This window comes from Mustela lutreola, chromosome 11 (genome assembly GCF_030435805.1).
Source record: "Mustela lutreola isolate mMusLut2 chromosome 11, mMusLut2.pri, whole genome shotgun sequence".
NCBI lineage: Eukaryota > Metazoa > Chordata > Mammalia > Carnivora > Mustelidae > Mustela > Mustela lutreola.
Window position 1 is genome coordinate 2,328,966 of NC_081300.1, and position 14,489 is coordinate 2,343,454.

General features: G+C 55.7%; 2 protein-coding genes across 6 annotated transcripts in view; one reads left to right on the forward strand and one right to left on the reverse strand.

Moving 5' to 3' along the window:
- Nucleotides 1-4,653, forward strand: part of MBP (myelin basic protein) — a 100,604-nt gene extending 95,951 nt beyond the window's left edge. For all 4 annotated transcript variants that reach the window (XM_059140779.1, XM_059140780.1, XM_059140781.1 and 1 more), the window contains one exon: nt 3,092-4,653. In XM_059140779.1, the coding sequence (XP_058996762.1) occupies nt 3,092-3,136 (45 nt within the window). In that variant the 3' untranslated portion in view covers nt 3,137-4,653. The remainder of the gene's footprint in view (nt 1-3,091) is intronic.
- Nucleotides 4,654-11,774: 7,121 nt separating this feature from the next.
- ZNF236 (zinc finger protein 236) overlaps nt 11,775-14,489 on the reverse strand; it is a 102,788-nt gene continuing 100,073 nt past the window's right edge. For both annotated transcript variants that reach the window (XM_059140627.1, XM_059140629.1), the window contains exon 31: nt 11,775-14,254. In XM_059140627.1, the coding sequence (XP_058996610.1) occupies nt 14,130-14,254 (125 nt within the window). In that variant the 3' untranslated portion in view covers nt 11,775-14,129. The remainder of the gene's footprint in view (nt 14,255-14,489) is intronic.

Genomic DNA, 14,489 nt, shown 5'->3' on the forward strand with positions numbered 1-14,489 from the left:
CCCGGAGGAGACAGGTCAGACAGGGAAGGGGTCCCCCACACAGAAGGCCCTGGGACCCCCAGAAGGCTGCATCACTTGGGTCCCCTGACACCTGACGACACGGGTGTTCACGCTGAAAGGCCAGCTGTGAGCCGCTGGCAGAGACCAGCCTAGACGGGGCTGGGGTTTCTGAAGCCTCCATCTGGGGTCTTGGCAGTGGACCTGAGGTCCCTGCAAGAGCCCACACCTCGGGGCTCACAGCTGGAAGGGGACAGGGATGCCCCATGCCCCATGGGGACACATCGCACCTTCCGCACAGTCCAGGACAGTCCCCAGGCTGACTTGAGGCTCGAGGGAGTGCTGTGCATCAGTGGACGGGGCGCCCACAGGCGGACGGCCACGGGCACCGCTGTCTGAGTCCACATTCCCACGTACTTCCTCGTTAGAGTAACAACCGAGCTGCTGTTTCCCCTTGCCGTGAATCCACACGAGGCCGCAGGCTTCCGTGCCTCATGGCCAGAGAGCTGGTTCCAAACAACAGCCACGGTTCCTTGCAAGGAACCTTCCTTCCTTCCACCGACTTCAAGAAGCGTCACGGGGAAGGCAGACGCCAGCACATGCAGGGCGGGGTTCCTGTGTTAGGGCAGGAAAGACGTCCGTGAAGGCGTGAGGCCCAGGGAGCCCGCAGCCCTGTCAGGAGAAAGTAACTCGGGAGAGATTGCCTGTTTGTCCTTCCTGGGGGAGGGTTTGACACCGCCGCAGGCGGGGAAAGACGAGACACCCCAGTCGGAGGGGACGTTAGCCTGGGCACTGCCGCACACCCTGTCTGCCGGCTGTGTCCCCGCCCCGCAGACAGACACGTCGTGGATTCTTACCGCCCCGTGAAAGCTTCGTCACCACTTGTCTTCAGGCCAGCGGGCACATCCTGGGGGAGCTGTGCGTTTCCATGGAAATTGCACGTCTGGGGGTTCTGGGTCACAGATAAGAACAGGAGCGTCTCCTCGGCTCCCCTGTCCTCAGACCACCCGCTGGGGTCACAGTAGACAACTTGATTTAACACTAAAAGGCTCTGCTGTGCGCGGCTTGGCGGTATCATGCTGGAGATCCGGCCGCCGGAAGGCAGGACCTGTGCCTCCCGCAGGCCCCCGGTCTCCCCCAGTTCAGGCTCAGCCTCAGGCAGCTACGCACGAGGTCCCTCAGCCCCGGTCACCCTTGACAGGAGGTCTCTAATCTGCACTAGGGCGCTTTCTAATCAGCCCCCTAACACATCACGTCTTACCATTTATGGTGGAATAGTTGGGTCTGTGACCCCAGTGATCATGGGGTCATGTGTGCGGATCTCGCCCGCCTGGGCAAGAAGCTTGCGGGTCGAGCGGACCAGCCGTGTCCCTGTCCAGCACGTTCATCGTGGGTGACAGACACAAGCCTGCGAGGCCCATTCGTTTTCACTCGGTTCTGTGTTTCCTACATGTCTGTCTGTACAAAGTAGTTTAGAAATTGTAAAGCTTCCGTGGGATTCAAGGGAAACTTCAGTTTATCAAATTCCGTGACTGTGGCTTTCATGAGAGTTTACTATACGAAATGTCCACGAACTGGCCAGCCGCGGTCGCAGGGCTGACTGAGCCCACGCACGTGGTACTGTCGATTGAAAACTCCCTCCAGAGGGGAGAAGGGCTCCAAGACAGTGAGTGCGGACGGAGGTTCCCCAGTGAGTGCGGACGGAGGTTCCCCAGTGAGTGCGGACGGAGGTTCCCCAGTACAGATGGGGGTGCCGTTGCCGCGGATGGTCCGCCCCGTGGGCTGGGAACTGCTTGGAAACCTGCCTTTCTCTGAATCATTAGGGAACTGCATTGAAATATTACCAGTTTCTTCTTTGCACATGCACAGCTTTGAGTTTCCCACACGGGGCTGGGGAAGGCAGGGCCGGAACGCACGGCCTTCCCGCAGGTCCCCTTCCTTCCTGCCCCAGACACGGCCTCAGGCCAACCTCCTGCTCATGGTCCAGCCCGTCCACTCGGCTGAGCCCAGGGCCAACCTGCTGCTGGCATCGACCTGCTCGAATGTGCGGAGAACCCGGCAGGGAGGAGCGCCTGCGACCCGCCCGGCAGGGCTGCTGGGTGGGACCCTGACTCCGCCGCTGGCTGCGTGGCCATGGGGCGTCATTCAACAGGGCTGTGCTCTGGCTCCTCGGGAGACTCCGCCTCCCGGGCTGGTGTCTTCTTCCACCACAGTGGGGACTGGCTAGGAGCAGGCACAGTCATAGAAATAACACTGGATGCCCACCGTTGTCCTGCGCTCAGACGGAGCCCCGGGGCAGTGAAATGCTGTCTCACGGGACAGTAGTGCACAGGCTGGTGGGTGGATGGCCTCTGTTCTAGGAAGCAGGTCCGACCCTTTCAGAATGAGACTGCACTTGCCGGGGAGCCGCGCAGGTGAATTTTGGGGCTCAGAAAGCGGGGAGGCTCGTGCGGACGTGCTCTGGGCTCCCCCGGAGGGCAGCACTGAGGGCCGGGTTGTGGAAGGCCAGCCGGGCCAACGGCCCTGCCGCTCCCGGGGGCTCGCCAGGTACTCCAGGGGCTGGAGTCCCGTAAACGTTCTCACCGAGGAAACTAAAACCCCACAAAGCAGCTGTTTAACAATGTAGAGGGCCTTTTGGAAATAGCCCTAGCCCAACAGATCCGAGCTGTGGTCTCCTCTGTGCACGGGGCACAGGAGGGGGCGTCGCCGGCGCTAGGCTTCCGTCGCCGAGCTCGCTGCCCAGGGTGGCGGCCGTGCTGCGCCCCGGGTGGTGTCCAGGGCGCAGGCGGCATCTGGTGATGTGTGCTTTCACAGGCACCTTGCTTCCGGGGGCCTCTCGGTCGCCGCCCCCCATACATGATGTGGGTGCCAGCTTTCTGGGTCCTGGGCAGGCGGCCCAGGAGCTTCTCCTAGGATCCCGGCACATCGGGCGAGCTCGCGCGAGCTCAGGGTGCTGAGACACGGGCAACCAGAGCCCCGGCCTCAGAGCCAGGCGAGATGGTCCTCAAGCGGGGGTCCCACTGCAGGATCCCACAGCGGGAGCAGAGGCCCTGGCCCCACGCATGTTGTCTAATTGTGTGTTTCCTCTTCTCAGGGAGGAAGAGACAGTCGTTCTGGATCCCCCATGGCGAGACGCTGAAGCCCTCCCCAGGGGTCCCTGAATCCTGTCCTCAGCTTCTTAATACAACTGCCTTACGAATTTAATACCGTCCACATCCGTTCCCCACGTGTAGCCGACACCCCCTGCCTAACGCCTGTTGAGCTGCGCACACGGTGGGCCAGGCGCGCCGCGCCCTGCGGTTCTGGCCATCGGCCGAGAAGAGAGGAGACAGACAGATGGTCAGCGGTGACTTTGTGTCCGAAGAGAGTGCGTGCCCGGAGCCCCCTCCGCCCGGCGTGGCCCAGACGCTGGCGGCCCAGGGGCAGGGGCGCACCTCCGAGCTCACCCTCCTCCCTCGGACTGGCTTTGCTGATGCTGCTTCCCCAGGCTTCGCAGGTGCTGCCGTGCGACACCGCTGTGGACACAGGGACGCGTGCGGGGCGGTGAGGACTGCTGATCCGAGCTTCCTTTGTTTCCTTTGGTTTCTCTCCCCGACCCCGGCTCACCTCCTAACACACACTCACTCTCCCTCCAGGATGAGCAGTCGGACGGCACAGGGGGCTTTCAGTACGTGCAGCGCGGGCGGGCAGCTGGGAGAGTCCCATGGGGTGGGCGCGGAGGGCGCCTGCAGGCGGCGGCTGCCCACCACCCCCGGTTGGCGGGTCTCAGGCGCGGTTGCGAGGGGACAAGGAAGCGGAGCTGGGCTGGGCCTCGGCCCCAGCGGGAAACAGGATCTTCTTGGAAATTAGGTGATGGCACGGCAGGAGCCAGAGTGGCTTCTACGAACAGCCTGTTTCCCCCCCAGAGCCCAGCAGGAGGGTCCAGGGAGACGCTCGTCTCAGAGTGGGACTGGAGAAGTTTTCTGGGTGGCCTGGCGGCGTCACCCTGGTCACGTGGGAGGTGACCGGCGGTGCTCCTCACGGCAGTGTGCATGGCAGATACTAACCTCGTGGACAGATGACCTCCGTCAGCCGGCATCCCGACTCGGACGCGCGTGGCCACGGGCTTCGGAGGGCCCGCGTCCCGAGTGGCGGGGCCGGACGTCGTGGGGGCCGGGCCTGGCTGGCCCTGCGAGCGGAGACGGGGCTCCTCTAAATCGTGTCTTTTCTAACTCGAGCTCACCTTTCCTGTGCCCCCTCGTAACACACTGACCCACCGTTTGATTTTAGCTGCGTCTTAGAGGCCTTCCAAGGAGCCACACCGGCGTCATCCGCCCTTAGAACGAAGATGAGGAGTAGTCAATGCACCAACGTAACCCTGTCCTAATTCCGATGCCCGGTGTGGGCGTAATGTAATGTCTATTAACCCATAGCCTCCATGATGAGAGGGTTACGGGGGAACAAGGAACAAAGTTTCAGAAACAAAACCTCCACACTTCCTGACACACATGCACACACACGCACACACACACACGCTCTACGTCTTCGAGCCGGCAGTCGGCCAAGGGATCTTTGTGCGCGGCCGCCCCAGACAGCAAGCACGGGGATGGTGGGGGCCTCGTGGAAACAACACGCCGTCGGTCGATATCGAAATAAAATAATAAACTTTTAATGATACTTGTGTGGTGTCTTCTTTTATCTTTGTTCTGGTCTGCAGAATGCGCGCCCCAGCAACGCAAAGATGAGTGGTCGCATCTCAGGGGTGACCCGGGTGTGGGCTGTGCCGTCGGGGCGCGGGGCACGGGCTGGTGCCCGTGGCTTTCACATCAATAAGGGAGAGTGGACTAGAGGCCACAGTTAGGGCACGGATGCGCTATGTCACCAGGAAAAGAATTTTCATTTTGTTTTTACACGATCTTTTAAAATATATTTACACTTCATTGTCTTCACGAGAGGAAACACCTGTTCACGTGCGCTAAAGAAACTCGGGGAAACTACTCTTTGCCACATAAAGCCATGGACAGCCATGAAGGATTTGGGAAATTTTTTTTTTTTAATTTTTTTTCAGCGTAACAGTATTCATTGTTTATGCACCACACCCAGTGCTCCATGCAATCCGTGACCTCTGTAATACCCACCACCTGGTTCCCCAACCTCCCACCCCCCCGCCACTTCAAACCCCTCAGGTTGCTTTTCAGAGTCCATAGTGTCTCATGGTTCACCTCCCCCATGTGTCATTGTTTTGGGTGACAACAATTTTGTTTCAAAAAAGATAAGCCAAAATCTTTGTTTGTCTTGCTTTTAACTCAAGTCCTGGTTCCCTTCTGTCTCAGCAGCAGCCGGGAGGGAACTTCTGGGCCTGTGAGCGTCGTGTGGGCGGCCCCCATGCTGGGACGGTGGCGGGAGGACCCGAGCCCACCGTCTGGAGCCCCCAGCCTGGGAAGCTGCCCTGCTCGCCAGCACCAGCTCTTACCTCCTCTTTGCCCCCAAATTCCTGATCAAGGAATCCGGAAAATCATGCATAGAGAGTCATCTTTTTAAAAGATTTTATTCATTTATCTACTTATCCGAGAGAGAGGGAGAGCACACGCAGGGGGAGCAGCAGACTCCCCACCGAGCAGGGAGCCCGACGTGGGGCTCGGTCCCAGGACCCTCGGATCACAACCTGCACTGAAGGCAGACGCTTCACCGTTGCAGCCACCCACGTGCCCCAAGACTCACATTCTACCATAGTGTTTTTGGAGTTGGCCGGTCTCTTCTGATGGTGCATATACAGGACGCACCCTCAATGGTCAGTCAAGGGTTAATCCTGCAGGGACTCAGCAACTGCCACAACGACACTCGGGGACATATTTCAAAATAAAACAAGGCAGAACTGGAGCTGATCGGGACGTGTGCTTTCCCCGAGCGCTTTCCCACGAGGTGGGCACCAGGCTGAGCTCCACGAGGAGGGGCTTTGGGAGCCCCAGACACAAGCAGAGCCCAGAGGTGTCCTGGGGGCAGGGGAGGCACAGGAGGGACTCCCATGAGAACGGAGAGCTACGCCACTCAGTGTAGATCGGGACCGGGGGTCGCCACCATTGTCAGGCCGCCAGGCAGAAGGACCCTGCAGCTGGCGGTGTGGTGGGAGCCCCACCAACGCGGGGGGTACGCCACGGGCAGAGCAGGCAGCTCAGGGGACAGAAGGTCTGCGGGGGCACGGACCCGGGCTGGATTAGTGGGACATGACGGGGATGCCGCATGGGTCTTAGCTTCCAGATGCTGCTGTCCACAGAAGGGAACCGGCTCCTTGGGAAAAGAGCTGGCCCGGGCGAAGAGGCAGGAAGAGTGCAGTCCGCTGCACCAGCATGGGAACGCGCTCCAGGAGCCACAGGGCCATGGCCCCTGACTCAGGGGCCTCTCCTGGTCAGATCTAGGGATACTGGGGCATCAAATGCGATCCTAACAGACGGCAGCCTGGGAAAGCCAGCAGGAATCCACAGGTCCGCACGACAGGAACACAGCGCAAGTGAAGCAAGGCGAGCAGGAAGCCCTTCCTCACCCGGACCACGGCAGGTGCGCCCCGAAGCCCTTCCTCACCCAGACCACGGCAGGTGCGCCCCGAAGCCCTTCCTCACCCGGAACCACGGCAGGTGCGCCCCGAAGCCCTTCCTTACCCGGACCACGGCAGGTGGGCCCCGCAGGGGCAAGCGGCCGGACAAGTGGCCACAGGATTCCCAGCCTCCCACAAAAGCCTACTGCCTCAAGGGGAAATGCCTGCACGGGGAAGGCTGACATCTGCGCACCCACAAACCCTGGCGGGAGAACTGGAGATGGCCCGCTGGAGGACTGGCGCGTGGCTTTCAGGAGCGTCCCAGAACAGGTGCCACCAGCCTGAGAGCCAGTGCCGCCCCCACCCAGGACAGAGTCCGCCTGAACAAAGACATTACTGTCCACACTAGGGGCCACGCCTGAACGGGGTCTCTGGTGCAGAGTACAAAAGGTCTCTTGCGTACTCTTCCTGCGACCTTACGTACACTCACAGCTCCTTCAGGAATCAGGGTTACATGGAAAGGATGAAGGCTTGGGGTTATCCAACGTGAGGAAGATAATTTGGGAAAGTGCGGAGTCGAGCGTCTTGGCGCAGATGGCCAGCTGTCGTCCCCCCTCACCCAGAACGAGGATGGAACTGGCTGGCATCAGATCCAGATGAGCTGCTTTGTGCTAATTATAGGGATTTCCTCCCACATAGCTCGGTTACCAGGGCTACCGACGTGCCTGCACTGACGCCGAAGCCGTGTGGGAGGACCAGAGCCACGGCATCGTGGAGACAGCCGCTTACCGGGGGAGAGCGCGAGGCATGTGTGCATGTGCATGTGTGTGCGTGTGTGTGCGCGTGTGTGTATGTGCATGAGCCTGTGTGCGTGTGTGTATGCATGTGCACGCATGTGTGCGTGTCTGCGTGAGCGTATGTGTGTGTGTGCGCACGAGTAAGTGTGCATGTGTCTGCAGCGTGTGAGTGTGTACACGCGTGCATGAGTGCGCGCGTGTGTACATACGTGCATGTGTGTGCAGGAGCCCGTGTGCGTGTGTGCGTGCACGTGTGCGTGTCCGCAAGCGCATGTGCACGTGTGTGCGGGCGAGTGAGTGTCCGCAAGCGCATGTGCACGTGTGTGTGCGTACGTGTGTGCGGGCGAGTGCGTGTCCGCAAGCGCATGTGCACGTGTATGTGCGTACGTGTGTGCGTGCGAGTGCTCGTGTCCGCAAGCGCATGTGCACGTGTGTGTGCGTACGTGTGCGCGTGCGAGTGCGTGTCCGCAAGCGCATGTGCACGTGTGTGTGCGTACGTGTGTGCGTGCGAGTGCGTGTCCGCAAAGCGTGTACACATGTGTGTGTGTGCGTACGTGTGTGCGTGCGAATGCGTGTCCGCAAGCGCGTGTGCACGTGTGTGTGCGTATGTGTGTGCGTGCGAGTGCGTGTCCGCAACGCGTGTACACGTGTGTGCATACGTGTGTGCGTGCGAGTGCGTGTCCGCAAGCGCATGTGCACGTGTGTGTGTACGTGTGTGCGTGCGAGTGCGTGTCCGCAAGCGCATGTGCACGTGTGTGCGCGTATGTGTGTGCGTGCGAGTGCGTGTCCGCAAGCGTATGTACACATGTGTGTGTGTGCGTACGTGTGTGCGAGTGCGTGGCTGCACACATTTCTCATTTCTCCCTTTTTCCTCAGGGACTAAACAGCCTTGAGTCCTTCAAGGTCTGCGCGACCGTCGAAGCTCGTCTGCGTGGGGACAGCACTATGGCCGTGTGCGGTCCGTTCGCCGCCGGCACCTGCCACGACAGTCCCCACCGGCACAGCAAGCCGAGCAACGGCAAGGCCTCCAGAGGGCACGGACCCCATGTCGCCAGCAGCCGCGGAGCTCGAGCTTCACCCCGACAGAGGCCCCTGGGAAGTCCAGATCCGGGGCGCTAGCATGGGGTCCTGGGTCAGAGACAACAGAGACGGGCAGTCCCGTGTGGGGATATTCCCACGCCCGAGTCCCACGGGCCACCCCGGGAGACCGATGCCCAAGGCCCGGGGCTGAGCGCAGGACAGGAGCTGGAGCACAGGGACCCGGAGGCTTTTACAAAAGGCCGTGAGCTGACCTTGCCCCAGAGGGAGATGCGTCGTGATTACACTGGCCCGGGGGACAGGCATCGCTCTGCTCCAGAGGGCGGAGCTCCGTCTCCCGAGGGCCTGTCCTGGTCTCCCGAGGGCCTGCCCTGGACGATGGCCTCGAGGAGATCTGGGATTGGAGGCAGACAGCGCTCTGCTCTAAGCCCTGCCGACCCGAGACACATGGAGGGGCGCCTCCCAACCTCTCTGACGTTCCCGCGCGTGACTGAGATTACGAGTGTTAGGACGGGAATTAGTCGACTCACTTTACAGACAAGGGGACGGGCCCCGAGAAGTTAACTGAGTGGCCCCCGACAGCCATCCATCAGCGCCAGCGCAGTTCTGAGCCAAGGCCCCGAGTCAGCCTACCCGCCGCGCTTCGCAAACTCACGCCTTCACGCTTATTTGCAAACGCGCTCACATCACCAGAGTCAGGCATGCTGGAAGGTCTCATCTGGAGAAGCTCTGTAAAGGGTCGCGGCAATCCGCTTTAAGGAAAAAATGTTTTCGTAATCTGATCATTCTGTCTGAAAAACCCACCCATCCACCAATTTTAAAACTTTCTTAGAGCAATATTCCTCCTACAAACAAGCAACAGACACAGCGAACAATTTCTCACCATTCCCTCTGAGCAAAGTGCAAGGGAAAGAAAAAAAAAAAAACAAATCATTTTAGGTAGTTCAATCCAAAAATGTATGGAGTCCCTGCTTTTGTGCTAGGAATAAAGTAGACAAAGGACAAGATACCCTCCATGTGTTAATTCAACAGGACGCGGCTCCATAAATTTCAAACTTCTAAAAGTTCGGAAATACGTCTGTAAGGAGGATTAGATGCTATAATGTGACCCAACTCCACTGGCATTTCTGGGGAAGTCCAAGATCCCACATCCCATGAGCAGACACACCGACACTGGGATCGACTTTCACAGCAAGTCACTCTCAAATACCTTGTAGGTGACAGAATGGACCATTGTCCCCACGTACAGAAAATAAGACACGTGCTCTCCAAACCCGATGGACCCCAATTTATTGTGAATTCAGCATCACTGTGTTGGGTTAACCCTTGCTGAAAATGTTACCTACAGAAAACAGTTCTAACTCACCCCAAACCCAAGGAAGTAAATATATAGGAGTTTTAAAATAATACAAAAACTACTTTTATTATTCTTAAAGCCAGCACACGGGCTTTGGGCACAACTATCCATTTCTAACCCAAAATTGGATTAAAGAAAGAGAATCCAATGTATAAGTAGACCATGAAACAATTTCAAGGATAATAAAGGAATTCTTTTAAATAGAATAAAAAGCTGATTTTCAAAGTTCTCTTTCGTGGTGAATCAGAAGGAATCAGTACATCACCGTAGAACCTGTGAGATTACGAACCCGGATTTAATACCGAAGTGTTCACTCTGAAAAGATTAAACAGCAAAATCTTTCATGGTTACAGCCTACTGTTCCCGCCACGTCATCTTGACCTTTAATGCTTTAAACACTTTCCTCATTATCTGTATGAGGAACCACTGAGCGCCTGTCCGTGCCGGGCAGACGGCCAAGGCGGGCAGCGTGTGCTCCTCTGTGCGTGCGTGTGCCCGAGGGAGGGCCTGCTCACACCGGGTCCACGGTGACAGCGCAGGATGCTAGGCTTAAGAACCTTCCCGACGCAAAGAAGACAGACATGGGACTTCGAATCTCAACAAAAATCCTGCATGCCCCCACCTTTTAATCAATAAAGATGCAACTAGGTTTTTAAATGCTGATTTCCTTAGAATAAGGTAAAGAGGTCGAGTCCCCAAATGCAAATGTAGCACTTCTGAAATTCTAGTCTAAAAAACCAAAGCACTGACTAAGAATAGAGACGAAGTGGCAAAAAGAGAATGAGTCCAGACGAGTGCACGGTGCCACTTCCGCACTGGCATCGCCACCTCACGTCACACGGCAGACCGGAGAAAAAGAACAGATTAGCAATGATTGACCCTTGGGTTCATTTTTTTGGTGGGGGGGGGGCACAACATTGACTCTGAAATAAACTTCTGGGGGAAAAAACGGGTAGAATGCAAGCAGATGAGGTCTCTAAAGCGGCCCTATATGTTTTACATATTTTCTTAAAAAGTTGTTCCTGACATAAATCTGCGTGATCACTTGTTAAAAACGTGAATCTTGATGAGTTACACGTATTTCTCGGCAGAGAGGAAAGCCCGTGGGAAGAACTTGTAAAACCTCTCGCACCTGTACCGGCGCGTGCGGCTCCAGCACGCAGATGTTCCACGAGCCCTTCCAAGAGGCCAGAGAACAGAGGCCTGTCCGCGAGGCCCGGACTCACGTTTGTTTACGAGCGACAGCGGGCGGGGGAGCGCGGAGTGGGGGTCGGGATGCCCAGGGCAGTGCTGCGCTCGGACGAAAGATGAACCCGATGGGACGGAGGGAATTGCTCACGGGGACAGAGGCTCACAGGGACAGAGGCTCACGGGGAGAGAGGCTCACGGCCCATAGGCCCTACCTCGTCAGAGGGTAACGAGCGGCCTGATGGGCCCACGCGGCTCGGCCCGGCGGGCAGGTGCCTCCGCTCCTCGAGTGGTCTGCCCTTTCAGCCCCGGCCACGCACCGAAGGGTCAACGGAGCCACGGGAGAGCTCAGGGTTGGGGCATCTCATGCTACACGGTTGAAGAGGCTGCTTGTGTGCAGCGACCGCCGCTGCGGGAAAACAGGACCACTTCTGTGTCCTCCAGTGGACCGGACCCGCACGTCCCAGTCACCCCCCACCGCCACGTCCCGAGAACTCTACCCGGGTTTTAGGCTGAGCGTGTGGGCAAAGGCAGCTCTCCCCCTGCGCCCCCGGGAATGCTTCACGGGCAGCTGACCACAAGCTTGAAGACAGTCGTGAACCTGGGAGAGGCCTCGCTCGCCAGGGCCAGTCACGCAGGTGACCGAGAAAAGGAAGGACGCTGGCAGCCCACAGGGACGGCCCGCCTGCCGCTGACCCGTACCCTGACTTTGTAACTTTGAAGCTCTTCAGGTAGACCTTGCAAGTTTTCATTGTCTAGACTTCACGGAGGCAAGGGAAATACCATTGAAATTCTGCTCTGTTAAAACATTATCTGAACTTGGAATTAATCCATGGGCCAAGCTATTATATAGTAAATATTTTAAAAGAAAAATAATTAATCACACTTCCTAACTTCATTTTTTATTTATTGTTATTCCAAAGCAGATATGCTATGATGAGATATTTCTAAAAATACAGTTATCTATTCTCAAAACCCTGGTTATGCAGGAGGCTAGAAATCTCGTCAGAAGACATTTATCAACCAGTAAAATACAAAGATCAACCTGTACTCCACCAAAGGTTCAAGTGAAATTATGTCTTTACAAAACCTTGTATTTCAAGGAATGTTTTGCAAAGAAGCAGCTTTTTTAATTAGGAAGTAAATAAAAATAATATATTAATGTCTTGTGTTTGCCTGCTAATAGTTAATAATTGAGAAAACTCACAGAATGATATCATTGATAGATCTTTTTTTTTTCTTTGACGAAAATAAAAGTAGGTTTAGATTCACCTGGTAAGGCCTTACTTAAACAGGCAGCTGGCCAGTACAGTTCGCTGAACTATGCTTTCTGTACAATTAGGAATTAAATAAACCCCTTTTAGAGACTTGTCCTGAGAGATGACATTTAATGCTACAACCAAAATAAATAACCTAGCAAGAACAAAATTTTTTAAATTGCAATAATTTCAACTTTGGAGATATCTGTTCACCAAAATTAATCAACATTTCTAAAATATTTTAATACAAAATTATAAAAGAAAAGTGCATTAAAAGCAGAATCTTTAAAACTCTGGCACAATTACAATTATTCGGAATATACGGACTACAGCCAGCTACACACTGACATTCAAGGAAAACCTCAGGATATATAGTAAGTCCAGTATCACAAGAATAAGTCAAATAAGGCTTTTTTTTTTCCTTAAAAAAATATACAATACACAAAGCAGTTTGAAAAAAAAAAGTAATATTATTTAACAGTTTTCTGACTTAAATATTTTCACATAACAAAAGTTTTTATATCATCATCAATATGACTTATGTACATATGCCAAAAAGTGAACAACAACAAAAAAAATCAAAAGATGCCCTTTGAAAAATAACAGTAAAAATGTCTCTTTCTTCAGGAATCTGAAATGAGCTCCTCTCTTAATATACAGAGTCCATACAATATTTATAATAAAACTGCTCTCTTCTGAAACCAGGGAGGCCGTGACACAAAATAAAGGCAATTATTTTTCAAGAGAAAAACAAAAGCAAAACAAGCCCACCTTCATGTTACCGTGAACAAGGTACCATTTATGACTTGAGGAGCACGGCCCTGGCCTGACGTGCCCGCGGAGTCGGAACTCTGATGCGCGCTCTCTGCCGCCGGGACGAGCGCCGCTATTTACAAAATATACTGTTCAGCCACACAGAGGCCCATATATCTGTCTATGTACATGTGTATTTATATATAGAACATATAAATAATGCTGAAGGAGAAACTCACGTGAAGTAAAGAACCTTCCGTCTTTGGAATGCTGGAGGAGCAACGCACACTCTGCCCCGGCTCGGGCCGGGACTTGGTCTGGGGCGTGTTCGATGTGGCACCATTGATGACAGTGAGAGTTCCCTGAATTAGACGACACACCTGCCCCCGCGTGAGGAGGGGAGCACGGCGGCTAGGACCCACCGACACGCCGCTCCGCGCCGCGGGGCACGGGACCACGCTCCCTCCACTCCGAGGACATGGGTCTGCCCTCGCCTGCGTGCGACCTATGGCTTGTGCTTTCTGCAGTCACCGAACCCGCGGCCCTGACGGTGGACTCGGCAGCACGTGCGGCCCCGCCCCATCCCGCGAGGACACGTTCATCCCCGTTCGTGCCCCCTCCACCGTCTGGGCCCCGACGCTGCATCCTTGTAGCTGATAGTCCGAGAATCGTAACGCGGAGAGAACGGGCCAGCCATCTCTCCGTATTCTAGAAACACACGGTAGACTAGAAAGAGTCCGTTTCTACTTTCAAAATACACAGAGAAAGAAAATGGAAAACACTTCCCTGCGTGTTCTAACATTTCTCTGAACCTCGTGCCCCGATTTTACGTTTGTTTTATAAGCTACGCTTCTTACAACAGAAAGCACGAAGGAAAATCGACCTTACGTGTTCCATGTTAACGTTTGTCTTCGCTAACACAAAGAGGCCACGGCACGGGACAGTGAGACCCAGTTCGCTCTTTGTAACTGGAGGCACTGGCCGCAGCGCGAAGGTAGAACTGCCTAGGGTCGTACCTGAGTTCAGTGATTTGGACACAAACTACAACAACGTGCTGACACTGCTCTCAGTTGTTCCTATCAGTCTCTGAAGACAATGATTCTTGAGATAATTTTATAGCTAAAAAACTAGCATGGCAACACTTAACACCCGAAGCTTCCAAGAAGAAATTCCAAGTGCTTCGCAACATTCAACTTCAGAAACGGCCGTGGCGGCAGGGGCGGGCCGGGTCAGAACACGTTGGCCAGGGCCTGCCACTCGCTCGCGGACTCCTGGACCACCTCCTCCAGGTGGAGGGTCCGGCCCAGCTCCTCGGCACCGTGCTCCTGCTGGATGGCAGGCTCCTGCAGGTTTCCTGCGGACAGACGGACAGACGGTAGGCAGAGTGTCAGACGCACAGCAGCGCAAGGGGACTCACAACGGAATAAAGACAACTTAGACCGAGACGAGATTTCTAAACTGATTTGCGATCCACCCCACAGGAGGACGAACCCGAGCCGCAGGGGCAACTCGCCCTTGCTGGGCAGCTCGCGCAGTCACGGCTACGTCACCACGCGGCCAGTGCTGAGCAGTCAGTGCCAAGCGGTGAG